This window comes from Maniola jurtina, chromosome 14 (assembly GCF_905333055.1).
Source record: "Maniola jurtina chromosome 14, ilManJurt1.1, whole genome shotgun sequence".
In the NCBI taxonomy this organism is placed as follows: domain Eukaryota; kingdom Metazoa; phylum Arthropoda; class Insecta; order Lepidoptera; family Nymphalidae; genus Maniola; species Maniola jurtina.
The window spans coordinates 2,692,990-2,710,984 of NC_060042.1; the positions used below are offsets into that span (position 1 = coordinate 2,692,990).

Consider the following 17,995-nt stretch of genomic DNA (forward strand, 5'->3'; position numbering starts at 1 on the left):
ATTGGACATTATAAAATACCTATATCATAGACCATAGACATCATATTGGCGGGCGGCGCTACATGCTTGAGACAAACAGCAAATCAAGCACGGAAGCAAACAAAGCTAGAACCCAGAGCCGTAAAGCCAGTTGAAAAAAGTAAATTGATCCTGAGAATTGGCGCCAAATTACAAAAAAAAAACTTAGGTAAGTACATTGTGATTGTCATCTAATAAAAGGGTAAGTAAATCCCTGTGTACACTGTACAGTCGCTCTTTAGGGTAAATAATAATGTTCCTTGCTCTAGGGCCTACTTTAATCAGCTAAGCAGCATAAACTCAGTCCGAAAGAATAAATATTCAAATCAAACACCAGTTACAGTGGTAAAATGTATAAGGCTCATCAGACTTTATTTCAACATATTGTGGCTATATTTTATTGAATAATTTCATTCATTCATTAAATAAAATAAAAAAATTGGTTGTCTGTAACTGTGGTTTACTGACGATAGTTGAACGTGACAACAAAGGCCGATTGTGCTTCTTTGTCGCTCGTTCCGCGCTCTCGCTTGCACTTCAAGCCTTACATGGAACGCCTCAGAGCGAGGTAACGCCGCATGAGTCATGTTTTTTCGTGCGTGCAGCCGGCTCTATCTATAATCTATAATCTATAATCTATAATCTATAATAATATTAGAGGAAACCTTTGTATTTTTGTATTTTTGTATTTTTGTATTTTTGTATGTTTGTATTGAATAGGCTCAAAAACTACTGGACCGATTTCAAAATTTCTTTTACCATTACTTAGAGGGATTCTTCCGAATCCGTATAGGCTATATTTTATCCCGGAAAATAGATAGGATTTTTCGTGGTAGTGAAAATTGTGGAGTAAGGCGTCGAAAAAACTGCCGTACGTTAACGATTCTCGCGAACGCTGCCTAAATGGTTAGAGATGTATGGTTGACTTCTATAGAAAAGTTGTAGAACTCAATAATGCCTACAAAAAAGTCCGCGATAGTATAAACCAAACATTTATATTTTAGCCATTATAACCACTTTTTCATAGAACACCCGTGCGAAGCCGGGGCGAGTCTCTAGTCGAATGTCACGTCAAAATATTTTTTATTCGATTAAACTTTTACAAGTACTTTTGAATCGTCGAATGCATCTACCACTGGTTCGGAATGATTTTCCTACCGAGAAAAACCAGCAAAAAACTCGGCGGTTGCTTTTAAAAAAAAATTGATACTTATACATAATATTATGCCATGTATAAAAAAAATTGAAGTCCCGCGCATTCCTGAAGCGAGTTGCAGGTCAAATAATCTTGTATAGTAATAGGTATGATATCCTTTTTTCAGGAGCATATTTTTAACGTCTACGGGAAAGGAAGGGCTATGATTTTAGCAGTCTATGTATGTATATAAGTATGTTTGTACCCAGATTCTGTGTGTTCCACCGTAGCGCCGAAACTACTGTGCCGATTTTGATGATTTGATGAAAGAGGTGTCAATTGATTCGTTGTAAAGGTCTGGGTGACATAGGCTCTATTTTATACGAAAAAATTGACCTAGTTAACGGACGTTACATCAAAAAAAAGTGGGGGGGGGGGTCTCCAAAATTTTCTTTTGCTATTGAATCGAGTGGGAGGTCAAATGAAAGAGGAAAAAATTCGGAGTTCATAAATACATATTTATGAACATATTTATAAATACATATTCATAAATAAATTAGGTACCCACGATACAGGATTACCTAGTGTGGGTAACACCAGACACAGAAAAATTGTACAAGACTGTATTTGGTAAATAAACATTTTGGTTTTGGTTTTGGTAAATGTAATACAACATTAAAAGCCATAAAAATATACCAAGCGATACAAAACAATTTCAGCGTTTATTAAAACTATAATCGTAGTCGGGTTCAACTTTATCTTGTTAAACTTGTGTAAAATGAATTGAAACGTCCAGGAATCTACTAAGTAGGTACTTACTATCCTTGCGGATTCTAGCCCCGCTCCGCTTCAGTGGAAACGCACCCTCTTTAAATTCTAGTACTAAAATCAGTATAGGTAACAATGAAATTAAATGGAGTTGTCATGCTGACTTGTGTGTTGAATCACCTTGGTTCAATGTTAAATTCCATATTGCACGCGAGGTATTGCCATAACACACACCACTTAGATAATAATGTTTGTTATAGTTAACAATAATTATTTCACACTGATGTGCTAAAATATAATGATATGCTAATTATGACAATATTAAGTGGTGAAGCCTAGTGGTTAAGAAGTCCGCCTCCTATTTGGGAGGTCGGGGGTTCGATCCCGGGCACGCACCTCTAACTTTTCGGAGTAAGGTACGTATCACGTTCTGTATAATGTTTCACAAAGATGTGTGAAGTCTGCCAATCCGCATTTAGTTAGCGTCGTAGACTATGGTCAGAACTCTTTTCATTCTGAGAGCAGACCCGTGCTCTGTGGTGAGCCGATCATGATGATGATGACGATGATGAACGAAAACTAGAGTATAGATCTTCCTATGTCTTTGAGCTCTTTTTCAAAGGCGTGTTGGTATTTGGTATACCTACCTGATTTCAAAAAAACCGGTCAAGTGCGAGTCAGACTAGCACACGAAGGGTCCTGTATCATCGTATAGGTGTCACTAACACTTTATGTGAATTAGTAAATTATTGTTTTTTGTAAGCACATTTTAATATTTGTTGTGTGATGTAACCACAAAACGGTTTTCGGATTTTTCTTTTACTTGGGCTTTAAGGCCTACTTACTTGCTTTTCATGATTCTAGGTCAACGGAAAGTAGGTACCCTATAGAGTTTTTTGACAGACACGACAGACAGACGAACATACAGACAGACATACAGACAACGAAGTCATCCTATAAGAGATCATTTTTTCCTTTTGAGGAACGAAACCCTAAAAAAACTTTTTAACAGATAATCTTAACAATTTCTTACATCCATGGTCGAAATCCGCCATAAATGTACCAGTCAGTATCCATTCCTATTCAGCCCTTATTGTTGTACAAATTGCTCCGAGCTTTCACCTTTTCATCGCTGCAATATTCGTAGTAGCCTTGGCATACTTACCTATCCTTTTAATTGAGGGATAGATTCAAATCCGGTCAATAGTGAAGTGTTGGAGCTATGGAATGGGCTGCATTGCGAGCTCGCGGCGCGTTGATGTAACCTCGATGCCCAATGTACGTATTTTACGGCAACGAATTAAACTATCGTGAGTGATTTCCATAAGTAGGTATAGAATGTAACGGCTATGCTCACGTCGTATTTAGTTTCAACCGCGACGAGCAGCGAGCTGAGTCCATATGAAAAATAACCCTGGATGGTTTCGTAACAAGATTCGAAACTAAGTCGGGCTTACATCGACAAAATTCTATGCCCGTACTATAAATGCGAAAGTGTGTTTGTTTGTTTGTTGGTTTGTCCTTCAAACACGTCGTAACGGAGCAACGGATCGACATTATTTTTTAATGCGTATACTTAGTTATTGACCTGGAGAGTACAATAGGCATCCCGTTAAATCAAAGAGTTCCCACGCGATTTTTTAAAAACTAAATCAACGCGGGCGAAGTCGCGTGCATCAGCTAGTCAGCTAGTAAGATATGAAACTAAGGTTTGGTTAGTAAGATTGTCCTTAGATTAGGTTATTAGCTCTGTGAACAAGCGCCACAGTAGTGATTTAAAATAAAAGTTAGTAAAAATCCTGTCTACTCTTTTTATCAATCGGCCGCCCGCCATCGCCATTACGTAGGTAACTGAGGGGGCTTTATGTTTATTGTAACAAGCGCAAACAAGAACTTCAAAGCATTAAATATGTTTAGCGGTACTTATTAAGTTAAATCTGTCAGTCGCAGAGTTCGTGGCAAGATGCACTTGGTAAAGAAACGGTACTTGCAGCCCTTGCAAGGTTGGATCAGGACATTGCAAATAGCGAAAAGTTCTATCCGGCGCAGAGGCTATCGGTTATCACGGCGGAGCTTGAAAGCATACAACAGGTTAAGTATAATAATAGATTAAACTAGCTACTTATTTAATGGATATTCGTATCCGTACTATCCGCAATAGATCCGTACCTAGCCTCATCCGCATACTACTTATCTCTCTCTGTTTTCATAACTCACAAATTGAAAATTGGAAATCCGCGCTGAGTCAGGACTCAAGAGAGCGTGGTCACGATTAAAATAGGTACTATTCAATGATAATAATTTACGTTTTCAAGGTTATTATCGGCAACTTAAAACTAAAGGCTACACGTAGGTATGTACGAGGTTTCTTCAACGCGCCCTGGTCTGAGAAATCCATAATAAATTTAGCTGGGCTAATATTCAGTTACCGGAGTTTATAAAAAATACTGTGTTTATTTAAGTATTGTTTGTTAATCTTCGCGTCCTTTTTTAGGAAATTAAAGAATTTGAAGAAATTACAATTCCGACAACGAATGCTGAATCTTATTCCAAAACACTGCACCAGGTAATCGACATCAATGAAAATCGTAATTTTATCGAACAAAAATAGGTACCGCTAAGGTACGGTGTTTTTACCTAGGTTTCGCTTTTCAGATGTTTGTAAATTTAGACCTCTACCGACGTCCAATTTTGGCGGCAGAAAATGAAGACTTTGTGGCAAATGTTAATAGAAAGGTAATATTATAAACATAGGCCTATAAGATTATAAAATAAAAAATGTTTTACTTACCTACATCTTTTAGAGACGAATACATAATAATTAATTTGCTAACTAGGTAAGAGTAGCTTCAAGGCAATATGCATCTTATAGCAAGCTCGCTCTAACCTAGGCCTCATAACTGATGTTACAATTTTAGGAAATGCGTAGACTAGAACTATCTTGGCTTCGAAGCCGAGAAAAGGAATTGCAACGAGAGAGGAGGCTCCTCCACGCTCAACTCCTGAGAATACGATCTCTTTATTCACAACTGCAACAGCTGTTCGGTAATCTTTTTAATAATTTTTACTTATGAATTCTAATATAGCATTTTGAAAGTCCAGTAGCTATCTTATCTTATCTACTAGATTTCATGATGTTGTAATATATATACGATGAAACTAAAATTTTAATTATTAATAAATACCTAAATAATATCTTCTAAAGCTCGGATCGGATTTTTTTGGTAGCAGATTTTACTTACATAGGTTTACCTATCGGCAAGTTTAGAATTTGTTACTTGCAAGTCTTCCATCTACCAATTATTTAACTCAAATGCTAGCCAATTACGGCTATAGGTAAAAAATAATAGCCGCTTTTTTGGAAAACTGTGTGAAATCGAAAGCAAAACTTATTGCAATCATACTTTGTATCAAAATGATAGAAGGTTTTATATAGGTGCCCTATGGAGCGACAACCAGCGTCCAGATCCTTATCTAGAAGAAGAATTCGAACGGGCTCATTCGTTGCGTAACGCCCTCGCAGGCATCAGCATGCGATTGAGAGCAGCCGTGGAATACGCGCATTCTGGACTGCGGCTACTTGATGATGCTCTCCCAGCTTGGAAACTTGCTTCTATAGGAAAGTAAGTTCCAATCCAATCCATCAGCTTTCATGCGTCAACTGCTAGAGTCTAGATGCTAGACGAACACGGTCCTCTGCCTTCCTAGTCGTCCACCCGCTGGACTAATGAATCAAAAAGGTGACAGGAAGGTGTTGATGAGGAAACTACATTAGAAACTATTCAGGTTTTCTATTTGTAGGATGTAATAATGTGGAATTTACCGCTTTTATCCTAAGGTAGTGCTTAGGAGAAAGCTTTCTATTACAATGAAGGTTGATTCTAGGCAAAAAGTTACTCTTCTAAACTAAGTTTGAAATTTAGTTGCAGATCCTTTTCGTTCATTACATAGAGAAACAAAGTAACAAACTGTGTCTATAATGGAGGCTTAGATCTAAGCTTAAAAGCCCAACTTAAGCTTAATGCCAGCTCATAAAATATCTACCTACGATTATTAGTATAAGTACTTACTTATAGATTAGAAAAGTATCTTCATAAACGTTCCTCACTAAATTTAGTTTCATTATCAGAATACATTTTTGTGCATGAGCATCTTTTTTATTTGGAATGAGGTATTTTATTGAAGACGGTCGAGTAGAGAAATAACATCTGAGGTTTATTTTCTCAAGACTACTTGTCTTCTTTCTTCCTGGTCTATACTAACTCCAGCGTAGTGTTGCACCCGTGATTTGCTACATATATCTTCAAAAGAAATTTGATGATATGGGAAAATCGCATACTTAGATACGCTAGTAGTTCATATCGTAGTTTCAATATAATCTTCATGTAATTAAATCACAGGAGTGGCTGGGAGCGGACCACAGCGTGCGGTGATGCATGCAAGCTACTGGTACACGCGCGGTGTCAAGAGCGTGGTGCTAGAAGAGTCCTGGTGGCATCCGCTGCACCGAGAGCAGCTCGGGCTCTACGATTGGCCTTGGACTATGCTTTCACTGATACCATGCATGATCATAAGTAAGTCAATAAAACCCGTCAATTTTTCAATGAATAAATAGCCTATTAGATTGGATGAAATAACAAGCTGAAAAAGATGATACTAAAATGCGATATTGATAACATTATGTATTTAAATGGTGTTTGTTATAGATATCAAAGAACAACGGAAGTATTTTTGCAATTTAAGGAAGCTCTCGTACAATTAGTGAATTCGATCCATCAGGTAAATACCTACAATTATTTGAAACTAGCTGATGCCCGCGACTTCGTTCGCGTGGATGAAGGTTTTTTAAAAATCCCGTGGGAACTCTTTGATTTTCCGGGATAAAAAGTAGCCTATGTGCTAATCCAGGGTATAATCTATCTTCATTCTAAATTTCAGCCAAATCCGTCCAGTAGTTTTTACGTGAAGGAGTAACAAACATACACACACACACACACACACACATACAAACTTTCGCCTTTATAATATTAGTGTGATACTAAAATGAATGATACAGTTTTACGTTTGTTTATTAAAACTTCCTAAGATCGTAAACTTTTATTTCAACTTACTTCGCAGGTTCTCCTCAATAATGTTGAAAACTTAGCCGTCGCAGAAAAAGAGTTAGCAGAAAGCAGAAGAAAACTCCGAGCAGTAAGAGCCAATGACATTCTCAAAAGAGGCCTCGCTGATTTAAAATATGAATCATCTACTCTAGAACGCTTAAAAGGCGCACCTAAAAATACTTGACTACGCAAAAATTTAACTTAAATGTGGAGAAGATAAAATTTAGCAGATCATAGATGATCTCACCATTGAATTTGATCAAGTCAGGTATTCCCTTTTTTATCAGTTTCCACAAAAGTAAGATTGTGATACAAAGGGTTGGATAGAGGGAAGGATGATTCATGGTTGATATTATCTTTGAATGAAGCAATGAAGTCGTTGTATAAATAAAAGTCCTTATTTATATAAAACACAATCAAATTTTATTAAATATCAAATATTGTATTGTCTAACACGATTCCTTAAGAGGATCATTGTCAACGATCCCCCGTCGATTTCCTACGTATGATATTATTGTTCTCATCTCTATCTGCCCTGGTTCGTGTATTCTCGGTTCCTAGATCGGTGCATTTGTGATAACCAATTCTAATTGCTGTGATTGGCTGAATTTACCATGTTCTTGCTGCGACAGTGAGTTTGAGCCACTAGCGGAACAATGTTAGCCGGTCAGAAATGATTGCAATTAGTCAACCTGTATGACGTCCGTGTTCTGTTTTTGATTACAAAAAAGAAAAAATTGTTGTTGCAATCATCAATTTTAGCAAATAGTGAAAGAGAGTCGACCAATCAGAGGTCACAACTACCGTCACACTTTCTGTGAAACTATGGCAGTAGGCTTACCGAGTAATGAAAACAATTTTTCATTCTGTAATGTCATGTGGCAAGTAGGGTTGCCACCTGCCTCTTTTTGATTTACAGGCTACCACCATCAAAAATACGGGGTTTAGATTTGAAGAAATTTAAAAATTTGAAGTATTTGAAGAAATAGGCGGTGGTTCTCTCTGAAATGCATGGAAAGCCTATTTAGATATTTCAGTTTATTTGTAAGTTTTGTATTTTTTCTCTGTATGTTGCCGTGTCTTGATTGGTGAACTGTGTTTGCAATGTGATTTTAAATAAAAGATTTATTTATTTAAATAGCTTTTAAAAACTCTAGTTTTGTAAAGCAAAATGTTATACATTTCATGCATACAATCTTTGCATTTTAACTTAAATTTACATTTAACTTGTAATTCCACCTTCACAGTATCAATACTATGGCCGTAGCCAGGAATCGATTTCGGGAGAGGTTTTATCAGGGCCGGAACTGAATCCTGTCATGAGGAAAATAACATTCGCTCAACTTTATGGGCTAATTACCTGGTTAGTGGAATTTCGCCTTTCAATTTGACAGTGAGATAAAATACAACAATAAAAAAGCGCGAGCGCAGTGAGCGTAAGTGTTTTTGGTTCAATTACAGAAAGAATTAAAGTGAAAGGGAAACGAGTTTAGCCATAGCAAGATTTTATTTTTAAAGCTCCCTATCCATACTAATATTACAAATACGACAGTATATCTATTTGCCTATCTATTTGTTACCCTTTCACGGCCCATCTTCTTTACCAAAATTTTGGTACTTACTATTCAGAGGTAACTTGCATCCCAGACATAAACTTTTTAGCCCGGAAAATCCCCCACGGAATTTTTAAAACTCTAAATTCATGCAAACGAAATTGCGGGGCTTACACCAAGTAATACAAATTCAAAGCGCGAGTGAAGTGAGCGCGAAATGTTTGATATATTTCCAAAAAAAAATTGGTAAGCAAATGCAAGAAATAGTGTAAGTATTATTTTAGGCTTAGGTTTTTGACGGCTTCCCAGGCGCAGTCGCCATTTCTAAATTTCTGGTCTGGTGGGAGGCTTCGGTCATGGCTAGTTATATGGTTAGTATGGCCCTAACGGCCAAGAAATTAGACTGCATCATCACTTACCACTAGAAAAGATTAAAGTCACGGGCTAACTTGTATAAAAAAAGGCTAACATCCTCAAACCAAGCCCCGCCGCCTTGGCTACGACCATGATCAATATCGAGTGGGTTTCGGCTACGCATTGCCGCAAAAGGAAAATATTCTTTCTACTGGACATAACGTCAGTGTTCGGTTTCGCCAGCCAAGTGCGAGTCAGACTCACGCACCGAGGGTTCCGATTCGGGTATTTTTTTCGACATTTTACACGAGAAATCAAAAACTGTTATGCATTAAAAAAAATATGCATAAAAATAAATAAAAATCTGTTTTAGAATGAACAGGTAAAGCCCTTTCATATGATAACCCACTTGATATATGTAGTTATCTTACTTTGAAAATTGAAAATACTAATATTTGTTCATGAACACATGACAGACGGATAGAAGGACAGATGGACAGACGGACAGACGGAAAGACAGACAGACTGATAGACAACGAAGTGATCCTATAAGAGTTCTTTTTGCTTTTGAGTTACGGAACCCTAAAAATATTTAGTTTTATTTGCCCCGTATTTTATTTTCATAATTACCGGTTTCTCTATCCTGAGTCCTGACATACGGGGTAACCAGTAAAATACGGGGCCTCTGGCAACCCTATTCGGAAAACACTGTCACATTCAAGTTAATGTCAAATATTTTGTTTTCAATTACAGAAAGCTGCATCAATCATTATTACAATATTTTCTTTGTTGTGATTGGCTGAATTTTTGAGTTTCAGCCAATAAACAGACTGTTTGCCAATTAAACGTCATAACAATATAAATGCCAGAAAGTTTAACCAAATAAAACAAACTTAATGAGAACCTAGTGAGAATGCAAACGGCACACAATTTATAATACATATTATGTTAGTCGTATATAATAGATATTATAGTAGTCGTTCACTTTGGTAATAGTCAGATTGTCATCAGTAAAATTGATATTGGTCGATGTATCGTAAATTATTGTTTCGGTGACAAATATTTTTATTATCTATTTATCTTTGAACAGAATGGAATAGAATGAAATGGAATGGAATACAATGATAAATTTTTATTCCTGTAAACTTTTAGGTAAACTTCAAAGTGTTTTTGGATGGTCAGAAAAATTTACCACTGGTTCGGAATGCCGTTCCTACGTTTTCTAGGGTTTCGTACCTCAAAATGAAAAACGGAACTCTTATAGGATCACTTTGTTGTCTATCTCTCTGTCTGTCGTGTGTGTCAAGAAAACCTCTAGGGTACTTCCCGTTGACTCAAAACCATGAAATTTGGCAGGTAACCTAACTGCGTAATTTTGGGTAGTTTTTTTAATCGATAAAGAAAGTTTGCGACATTGTTCAATAAAAAATTTGGATTCCAACTCCTCAATCCTGATGTTGCAGGGGACCTGACTACTAAAGCTAATGGGATTTAAAAAGTGTCGATTATTAATTGATATTGAAGGTATCTATACCAAGTAAACACTTTGTCGTTGACCTCAACCCTGATGCTGTAAGAAATTGCATTCCTAAATCCTGGTGATCCCTCGGGATTTGAAAAGGATAATCCGTTTAAATATTCTTACGTGATACAGAAACAAGTTGCATCCCGGGGACGGGCTATTACGGAGAGGCAACTTTTGTTCTGGGAAATGAAAGGATCGGGATTTTTAAAAACCTAAATCCACGCGAGCGAAGCTGCGGGCATTAGCTAGTTGTAAATATATTTAGAAGCTACTATAAGATAATAGATAAGGTACTTATTTCCTTATATTTTTATTGTATGGCAGCGCGCGGTTTTAAATTATAAATTGCACGTCCTGTCCTTTTCTGTAATACATTTTTTTCTCAATATCTACCGCTTTATCTCATAGCAAGAGTCCGTAAGACATAATACAGTGAAAATAGGCAAAATATACAATTTTTGCAGTTTCCACGTCAGTACCTGTCGAATTTTTCTAACAGTGTAAGCAGCAGAGCTGAGTTTACCATCAAGTGTTGATATGTGGGTGTTCCATAGAAGCTTTGCATCTAACATTATACCGAGAAACACGGGGTTCTCCTTTATTTTCAACATATGATTATTTATCAATGAATTTATGTCATTTAAGGTCCTGGTATTGGGCAGTGTGAATTCAACACACTTAGATTTCTTTGCATTTGGAAGTAAATTGTTAGCAATAAATCAGAGAGTGACCTGTGATATGGCATTACATATAATATACATTGTCAAAAATTATAATATTAAAGCTGTGCGTATTGCGTGAGGAATAGGTTGCAAGAGAGTTGCAACTTGCAGGGTTTGATGCATACGCTATTGCCAGCAAACATGAGACATATTTTTATCTACAGGCAACGTCTGAGTAGGTAACGCATACGTCTAACGCAAGTTGAAATGTATTTAGTTAGACCTATCGACAAGTTTGGAGTCGGGTGCAGTCTAAATGTGGCCCGTGTGTTTAGACTGTCCGTTTCTGTCAGTTTCACGTGTCGTCCCCCGCACTTCACCACCCCGCTTGCACAAATCGAGACAGCACGAAATTTTCAAGATTTCTGGGTGTAATTTCTGGTTTTCGTAGTTCCCACATAATTATAACAATATAAAATATATAACGATATTTTTTTTACTACATAATATTCATTAAATTTTCTAGGTCTGTGGTTTTTCCAAATTTCATTAAATTGCTTCGTTGTCTAGAAAAACGAGCACAAAGTTGGGCCTTTTTTTAAAGAAAAATACAAATCTTTGAGCCCCTGTAATTTTAAAACTACATATTTTTAGAAAAATCTAAAACACCACAGACACAGATATTAGTTTCTAGACTATGTCTGCAAAATTTCATGGACTTTGGTTGCTTAATATTCAAATGAAATGGGAACTACGATTGTATGGAGTAAGTGACGGAGAGAGCTCTGTTAACTATCATGTTTCACATCAATATCATATTATAATGGCATAATAATTATAATACGGTTAATACATTTCAAGGACAAAAGACAGATGACAGTGAACAGCAGGCCGATTCAGAACCCTTCGATAACATAATTGTCGATCGATTCGGCAAGTTGTCGTTCGATAAAATGTATTTTCAATTCAGAATAACCGAATCGACAGTGAAATTGTCGAAACCGAAACCGAATCGAACAGACGTAGATATCGTTCGATTACGACTATCAAACGCTATTCACAACAACCTAACCGAATAATATTTGTCGAACGTCCGATAATTTTTGATGTTTACTTATCGAAAGCTATAGGGCATTCGATATCTTTTTGTTCACCTAGTTTCGTACCATCGTACAAGAAACAACAGTTTTGGAACTTTGAAATTTAATATTATTTGTTGTTATAGCGGCAAGAAATACACATTTTGTGAAAATTTCAACTCTCTACCTATTACGCTTCACGAGATACAGCCCGCTGACAGACAGACGGATAGCGGAGTCTTAGTAATAGGGTCCCGTTGGTGTCCTTCGGGTACAAAACCCTAAAACCAGCGGACAAAAATCACAACACCGAGCTTAAAAAAGCTAGAACCCAGAGCCGTAAAACCAGTTAATAAAAAAAAACCAAACTTGCCATTGATTGACAGACGTAATTGATGTTTGACATTTGTGTGTATTTACGAGGATAGCTTTAATAAAACTTCACTAGTACATTTCGATGTTTTTCTCTCGAAATCAATAATTTAATAAGCTATCATTTTAAGTAATGACTTAAATTACCTTCAAGATGAATAAAAGTTATTTTTTAATGTTTAACTTGAATTTAAAAACAAGTAAAATTTTGGTAACATAACATACTTTATAAATGCACATGTAATCGCAATGTTTCTTATCGAAAACGGTACCGTAATCGAAATCGAATCGAATCCTTTTGTCGAACGTTCTGAATTGCACGATAAAATTTGTTCGATTCGAGATCGATACCGAATCGAATCGATTCGTTATGTTATCGAAGTGTTCTGAATCGCCCTGCAGGATAGAATGGTTAAAAATATAGCAAATGTATCACATAATTGTTACGAACTAAAATTTTATAATACAGTTTATAGTACAATGTAAAAGTTAATAAGAGTTTTCTTAATCCATATTGTCATGAAGGAACAAGATGTAGATAAATATATCAGATACAAAATAGAATTTATAGAAAATATTAATAACAGTCGAGAGGCAGGTAGCATTTTATGTTTTACAAATCATCATAGGATAAAATTATTTGACGATGAAATGAAAGATACATAGGAATGAAATCAAGAAAAGAATGAAAACATCTTAAATCTTACGAAAGAAGTAAGCACGAAGAACACACTCACATCATAAATACATACTTGACACAATACATGGGCTTAAATGCAAAATCTACGAAAAGTGTAATACATGATTATGACCAAATATTACCATGGGGAATATTAGCGCTTAAAATCTATCGTTACATTAATTTTGTGCGCCAAAGCCCTAAGAGTTGTTGATGATACTTGTAAGCATTGGTATAATATCGACAATGGGCATGAAGTCTACTTCTGATGACGACCTAGTTTCATTAAGACGATTTATATTTAACACTGATATGTTATAAATGATGTGTTACGTCTGTTTTGGTCGCTATTGACTAGTCTTGCAAATCTTATTTAATACAGTTCCTCAGAATATTCTTTCCTTTTAAAATTAAAACTTAATTTTAACAAAAATCAAAACAGAAATAAATAATTAGGACTACTTGTGCAATAAATAGTTTGATTGGCTTAAAAATAGCATTTATTTCATATCAAAATATAATTCTTTGATAAAACTTATTTTATAGACCGAGATTTTTAAATATTTTAGCAAAATAAAGCTGTAGCTGATCGCAGTAAACACGAAGTTATTACTTGATAAACTGTTGTTTTTGTTGAATAAATAAAAGTTACAATCAACAATTTGGAGTCTCACCCTAATCTCATAATACTTTCGACCATTTCTAAGCTAAGTAAGACGAATTCTAAAGCTACTAGTGTAGCCAGAGCTAGTAATATTGTCAATCCGTAAAGCCCCGTCGAGTCGCGGCTATATTATTTTCGCATGAAAATGTCGTAAAAATCGTCTAAATTAGCATATTCATATACGTCGTAAAAACATGGAAGCACTCATGCGGACAGACTGATCGCTGGCTGTTACATTCATATTACCCAAACACATGTAAGTATTATACCGTGTAATTTTAGTGATAAGAACTATTTTCTGATATGATACGGTTACAGTTTACAGTTGAGTATTTTAATCGCACAGTGAAATAACATGAAATATTTTTTAAGAAAAAAATGATGTTTCACATCGTATAATATCTGTTAATAATAAATTGTATTAAAGTTCGAAATAACATACTATCCTAAGAATAAATAACAAAAAAAAAAAACAAATTATGGAATGTAATAATAAAACAGGTAACAAAGTCAAAAATCCGTGACGACGTGATGAACCTGAAACTGCGGAATCGCACATCCAGGAGAAGCTGTAGCCAATATTGTTCAAGTCATAGTTGTCTTAAACTTTGGTAACAGATTTCATTTTCCTACTTCTTAAGCACCTGTTGACAAAATTCAAATAATTTAGAAAACAAATTACTTAACACACAAAGATAGTAAAAGGGCGAAATAAAGTCTTGAAGAACTACTTAGGTTTAAAAGTGACGAGATTTTATTTAGTTAGGATTTACTAGATACCTGAGTACTCCACGATAAAGCATGAATGCGCCGTACAAACTAAGGAAAATAGTTGCTGTCCACACCACTGCCAATACTGAACTTGTTCCCTCTGTCAAAGAAACATATTTTTGTTAAAAATAAGTTAGTTAAAGAATGCAACACTGTCAAATGCTTTGCTTAGATCTCAAAAGTTAAGGTTTTAAATATTTAGAGCAATCTATTATCGTAAACATCATAGTAACTGTCGCCGGTGGGGCAACCCAAGGTAGGACTCCAGTCCGCTAATTTAGGTACAGTTTCCAATGTATCATCTTAGTAAACGTCATGATATTAACAGTCACGGCTGGGGCAGCCCAAGGTAGGACTCTTGGTCAGTTACGATAAAGCATAGTTGTCACTGATGAATACATGATCGCGATCGGGGATTACCCAAGGTAGTTTGGCCAGCTAGTTTAGAGATTAGTTACCAATGTATCCGTCATGGTAGACGTCGTGGTCGCGATCGCGGCCAAGCCAGGCGCGACGTGGTTTCTCCTCCCGTGGTTCTACAGCGAGCAAGTCGGGAATTTCGTCCGCTTCCCCAGTGCAATTGGCCCATTCAATTGTTATGTATCTGTAAATATGTTCCATAGAAAAAGTTTTTATAATGATGAGAATAATGTTGTCATTTGTAAAACCTTTTTCTGAATGATCTAGTATATTAGGTACTTAGGGTTCTAGGGAGTTACCTCGAAGAAGTTCTGCAAGCTCGTCGCGGTGGTACAAGCAGTTGCCGGGTGCGGGATCGAGCGCCGCCACGGCACGGTCCCCAGGAGCCCCACGGTCCAGGCTGGCCTAGTTCCGACTCCTTGCAACCACACTCAGATTCACATTCTTCGTCTTCCTATTAATCAAAGTGGTATATATTTATAAAGCTTTGCTCAGAAAACCATTAGAATAAGTAAGTGTACATATTAAGAATTAAAATTATCATTCAAAATTACAGTTAAAATTAAACTTATAAATGTAAAAAAAAACATGTTTTTTAAAATAATAATAAAAATTAACAATACGAATGAGAATGACGTATTAATCATTTTGTGGCATTGGTTTCATTTTATTTAAGACCTGGGCGGTGTGGTGTGAAATGTCCAATTTCCAATTATTTGTGGTAAATCAAATACGATAGCCATGGGCTTACAAAGTGTAAAAAGACAAACTACTCATAACTTTCAATTATAGCATCCAAGTTACCTGATGATGCAAAGGCGGTGCTACGATGCGACCGGGTAAAGCTGACGCACACCGCCAAGGTTCTAGATAAGCTTCGGATGTTGGCTCATCGGAGACGCTGGTGAGTTCACATCGAGCGTGAGACAGTTTGACGCCCCAACCGCAAGCGTTGTCCGCTTCTTCGCCTGACGATGTCTGAAATGTTTGCAGAGTGTCAACCTTCTAATTCATTGTAGCTATAAACATGGTTGTAGTTTTATTATTATTATTGTCTAGTGTTTACGTCAAATCTCACTTATCAAAATTTTGTCGGGTCTTAAAAGGCCTTACTAAACACGATATATAAAGCCGTTGTATAAAGTCAGTTCAAGGCAGATAAAAGTTTTTCCTATAGAACGAACTGATTTTTCTTCATCGATATTGAAAGTAACTCCTTTCTTTTCTGCTTTAATCCCCATTCAAAGGTAAGGGTAGATTTATTATAATTTATACAGAAGAAAGTGAAATATAGAATGTTGAATCGTACAGTAATAATAGGTATACAAAAACATTGTACTTCTACCTATAAAAGCGTAGCTGTTGATATTGATAATGTACCTGTACATGGCAGCCCAGAAGTGGTCTAGCAACCAGTCGTAAGCAGGGCTCTCGCGGACACGGCGCACGTTGTTCCGTCGTCGGGCACGCGCGTCCCGGCCACACTGCCGCAGTCAAATGTTGCCTGAAAATGATTTCTAACTTGGAATCTTCTATAAATTCTATTTAAAAATCCGGAGTAGTTAATAGTCATCTGACAATTTAGTGTCCAATGATGAAACTGATAGAAGAATAAGAGAGGAAAATAAGAGAAGGCTAAATTAGAAGATAAGATGGAGAGAGAGACAAATAAAGACGGGCATAAAAGAGGAAAGACAGAAGAAGAAGAATGGAGTTAAGGGATAGGTTAAATGAGAGACTGAAACTGAGGGAACAGGATAGATGATGAAAGACAGTATATAAGTGTGGAGATTGCGAAAGAGAAGGAAAGAGAGAGTGATAGAGAGTAATAATAATAGGGAGTTAAATAACGAGATTGAGAAGGAAGGAGAAAGAGTAAGTCAACAAAGTAACCTCAAGCGTCGCATGTGCCGCGCAGTAGAGGCGTCTCCGCACGAACACGCGGAGGCGTCCCAGGCACCCCATTCACCAACCTCGCAATCCACGCCGCACGGCACATAGCACCACGACTCCCGGGCTTCGGACGCTGTTGCGTTCTGTTCATACAATATGTAAGACTATACAGGTTATAACCAGAACGTTAGCAAATATTAGCTTTATTATTATACTACCTTAAGACAATCCAATGACAACAACCATTTGCCTTATCTTGCAGTTTTAGTGATTTAGTATTTTTCAAACCGGCATTGTATAGCGTGCAAAACTCGGGTCAATGCCCCACCTAAGACGCGAGATTGACTTCGAGTGATCTATTTACGGAACGTTCGTTGAGCTTTAGCGTCAGTCAGTTGTTTTCTTTGCAACATATTGTAAACTTTTAAAAATACAGGATTTTTATCGCATTTTTTTATGGTATCTTATCACTTATCAGTAATCATCAGTAATATCACCTATCATCGTTTTTGCTAGCGTTCTGGTAACTGGTTACACCCTGTATAGTATGTGATTCCTATAATGATTACGTTGAACGGGTTAGCAGCAGGAGGTGCAAAAGGAAAGATAATTTCGACTTTCTACTTTATGGATAAAAATAACATTACCTATTGATAATAATTTAACCTAAGCTTTAAAAGAAGTGCTCAATGTGCAGGGAAGGTTTCTAGGTTGAGTAAGTAGTTGCTTTCATATTTTGTAAATATATGAACCATAGGACCATAGGAACACTTCAGGACTAGATGATACCTGCCTAAGAATACCACTATTATCACTTACGGGACAGTAAGAATCATTCACAAAAACTCCGTCGCTTCGAAGACATCGCACTGATCTCTTTTTAGTTCCTTCTCCACACGGCGAACCTCCTGTCAAAGATGGCAATCATTCAAGTTAATGAAAAATTATTTTAAAGAAAACAAGAACAATAGACATTCACTGTATAACGTAGGTCTCT

The 17,995-nt window shown here is 36.4% G+C and overlaps 2 protein-coding genes across 5 annotated transcripts in view; one reads left to right on the top strand and one right to left on the bottom strand.

The window, feature by feature from the left end:
* The first annotated feature begins 47 nt into the window (after positions 1 to 47).
* LOC123871975 lies at positions 48 to 7,486 on the top strand. Of its 4 annotated transcripts, XM_045916064.1 has the most exons (10): positions 48 to 187; positions 3,110 to 3,199; positions 3,866 to 4,012; positions 4,416 to 4,487; positions 4,577 to 4,657; positions 4,840 to 4,966; positions 5,358 to 5,544; positions 6,322 to 6,495; positions 6,628 to 6,700; positions 7,040 to 7,486. In XM_045916064.1, the coding sequence occupies exons 2-10, from the start codon at positions 3,149 to 3,151 to the stop codon at positions 7,208 to 7,210; spliced, it is 1,083 nt and encodes a 360-aa protein (XP_045772020.1). In that variant the 5' UTR covers positions 48 to 187; positions 3,110 to 3,148; the 3' UTR covers positions 7,211 to 7,486. The 4 variants fall into 4 exon arrangements, with proteins under 4 accessions (XP_045772020.1, XP_045772019.1, XP_045772021.1 ...); XM_045916063.1 differs by lacking the exon at positions 48 to 187 and having other exon boundaries at positions 2,919 to 3,199; XM_045916065.1 differs by lacking the exon at positions 48 to 187 and having other exon boundaries at positions 2,919 to 3,199; positions 3,866 to 3,979.
* A 5,490-nt stretch (positions 7,487 to 12,976) lies between these two features.
* The window catches only part of LOC123871970 (thrombospondin type-1 domain-containing protein 7A-like), a 100,696-nt gene continuing 95,677 nt past the window's right edge, over positions 12,977 to 17,995 (bottom strand). Inside the window, exons 22-29 of the mRNA XM_045916057.1 lie at positions 17,818 to 17,906; positions 16,999 to 17,141; positions 16,486 to 16,609; positions 15,910 to 16,083; positions 15,405 to 15,559; positions 15,144 to 15,289; positions 14,695 to 14,785; positions 12,977 to 14,558 (exon numbers count right to left, since the gene is read on the bottom strand). Coding sequence (XP_045772013.1) covers positions 14,516 to 14,558; positions 14,695 to 14,785; positions 15,144 to 15,289; positions 15,405 to 15,559; positions 15,910 to 16,083; positions 16,486 to 16,609; positions 16,999 to 17,141; positions 17,818 to 17,906 — 965 coding nt within the window. The 3' untranslated portion in view covers positions 12,977 to 14,515. The remainder of the gene's footprint in view (positions 14,559 to 14,694; positions 14,786 to 15,143; positions 15,290 to 15,404; positions 15,560 to 15,909; positions 16,084 to 16,485; positions 16,610 to 16,998; positions 17,142 to 17,817; positions 17,907 to 17,995) is intronic.